Consider the following 2,500-nt stretch of genomic DNA (forward strand, 5'->3'; position numbering starts at 1 on the left):
TCCAGATAGAGGGATTAGACGTTAGGCATGCAGTGAGATCGATGGCAACGAGCGTTAACCCCCAAACTCAAAAATGAATCCAAAACAGAATACGTCTCAAGACGATGACGTGATTAATATCGACAGTGTGAAAGAATGCTTTGTTCGTTTTGAAGACGGATCGAGCTCGAGGAGTCGGCGGTTGACGAGAACAATCGGTGTTGAAAGGACAGAGAGAGAATGAGGTCAATAGGCGCAGGTCCAGCACGCTGAAAAGAAGCACATTCTCTCCACATTGCTGTGGTGTTCATCCGTGGCATATGCGATACGGTTTTTCAGAGAGAGTGTACGTACTATAAGGTCTAAAAGTCCGAGTGAGCCTCATGCGATCATATTAGTGTTACATAAAGTCCCAAACATGCATTATTTTTTCAAAACTGCAACGTGCCAAACAATTCAGTACCTTCTCTAATCCATCCATCCATCCATCTTCTATACCGCTTTATCCTTTTCAGGGTCACGGGGAAACCTGGAGCCTATCCCAGGGAGCATGGGGCACAAGGCGGGGTACACCCTGGACAGGGTGCCAATCCATCACAGGGCACAATCACATGCACACTCACACACCCATTCATACACTACAGACACTTTAGACACGCCAATCAGCCTACCATGCATGTCTTTGGACCGGGGGAGGAAACCGGAGTACCCGGAGGAAACCCCCGCAGCACGGGGACAACATGCAAACTCCGCACACACAGGCCCACGGTGGGAATCGAACCCCCGACCCTGGAGGTGTGAGGTGTCGGCAGTGGGCTGTGCTGCTTCAGGAGATCAGCAAGGTACGCTTGAGCTAAGGTTTAAACATCATGAGCAGGACTTTGGAGTGAATGTAGAACTGAACAGGCAGCCGGTGTAGCACGAATAATATGACGCGCCGTCCTTTTTCTGGCAAGATGAGGACTGCTTAATTCTGAACTAAGTGGTGCTACTTAAAGAAAGGAACGAATGGAGCATTAAATCCAAGCAAGTTCAAGCTCCGAGCAAGGCAGGAAGCAAGGACAGGCTGAAATGAAACTCTTCATTCTGACTGATATGTCAGACTGAAGGTCTGGTGTGATGTTGTGCAAAACTTTTGGACACGACTTGCATACAAAGAGCAATAAAATACACCGGTGTTAGTCTTTCCTTCTTAAACTAGCATGCAGCTCGTTTTCTTGTGTCCTCAGCCTGTACACAAAGAGCAATAACTTTCTAAGGTAAGTTAAAAAAAATAATAATAATAAATCTTCTCCCACATGCACTTCGCTGGTAGGAAGTGAAAGAAAGTGCTGGAAGAGGAAAGATATGAAAAGAAGTTCATAGACAAGGTGCATAAAGACACCTGGCTTGGGGGCGTTTCCGCATCTCCGTTCAAAATACTCCTCATTGTAAAGTATAGCTGGGCCTAAAAGCATTTCAGCAAAAAATAATAATAATACAATACATGAAAGACTTCGGAGGTCTGGAGCAAAGTTTAAAATGAGACTAAAAGACATCTGATGAGACAGAGTTAAACGACACGCACCTTTGATGGAGCCGGTGGGGATGATGCCCTCGGTTGAGCCTCCGTATCCCCCCGACACGATACTCGTCTCGTTCAGGTTCGGCCCAGACACCATCACCTGCTGCAGGTCCTGAACATCATACACACCATCAGAACAGTTCAGATAACACCGACACATCTCCTCTAATACAGCAGGAGAGCTTCATTCTAGAGAACAGCACTATATGACAAGTATGTGGACACCTGGGAAGGGTTTGCACTAGATTTTGGGGCATGGCTGTGGCCATTAGAGCATTAGTGAGATCAGGCACGGAGGAGGTCTGGGGTGCAGTCGGTGTTCCAGTTCATCCCAAAAGGTGTTCAGTGGGGTTGAGGTCAGAGCTCTGTGCAGGACAGTCGAGTGCTTCCACTTTTCCACAATCTTGGCGAACCATGTCTTCCTGGAGCTCGCTATGAGCACAGGGGCACTGACATACCGGAACATGTTTGGGCCTCTTAGTTCCATGATGGGAAATCATGCTACAGCGTACAAAGAAGAAAATCCATGGTGGCAGTTTGGCTACGATATGGCTGTGATGGTCAGGTGTCCACATACGTTTTTGCCATACAGTGTATCCATCCATCCATTTCCTGTACCGCTATCCTATACAGGGTCGCGGGGGGCCTGGAGTCTATCCCAAAGGACTTGGGGAACGAAGCAGGGGGAACCCTTGATGGGGTGGCAACCCGTCGCAGGGCACAATCGCACACACACACACAATTTAGACACGCCAATCAGCCTACAACACATGTCTTTGGACTGGGGGAGGAAACCGGAGTACCCGGAGGAAACCCCCGAAGCACAGGGAGAACATGCAAACTCCACACACACGGGGCGGAGGCAGGAATCATACAGTTTATATAATTTTTTTTTATTAAACCTTACTAATTAAATTTTCATAGTTCATCATTTATAATCCCTACAATTTCCTATTC

The 2,500-nt window shown here is 47.4% G+C and overlaps 1 protein-coding gene across 4 annotated transcripts in view; it reads right to left on the reverse strand.

Annotated features, from left to right (window-relative positions):
• The window catches only part of arfip2a (ADP-ribosylation factor interacting protein 2a), a 17,847-nt gene that overhangs the window by 7,858 nt on the left and 7,489 nt on the right, over positions 1–2,500 (reverse strand). For 2 of the 4 annotated variants that reach the window (XM_053647387.1, XM_053647386.1), the window contains 2 exons: positions 1,547–1,655; positions 1,364–1,426 (listed from right to left, as the gene is read on the reverse strand). In XM_053647387.1, the coding sequence (XP_053503362.1) occupies positions 1,364–1,426; positions 1,547–1,655 (172 nt within the window). Of the gene's footprint in view, positions 1–442; positions 754–1,363; positions 1,427–1,546; positions 1,656–2,500 lie in introns of those variants that run through there. The other 2 variants (XM_053647388.1, XM_053647389.1) reach the window with 2 other exon arrangements.

This window comes from Ictalurus furcatus, chromosome 17 (genome assembly GCF_023375685.1).
Source record: "Ictalurus furcatus strain D&B chromosome 17, Billie_1.0, whole genome shotgun sequence".
NCBI lineage: Eukaryota > Metazoa > Chordata > Actinopteri > Siluriformes > Ictaluridae > Ictalurus > Ictalurus furcatus.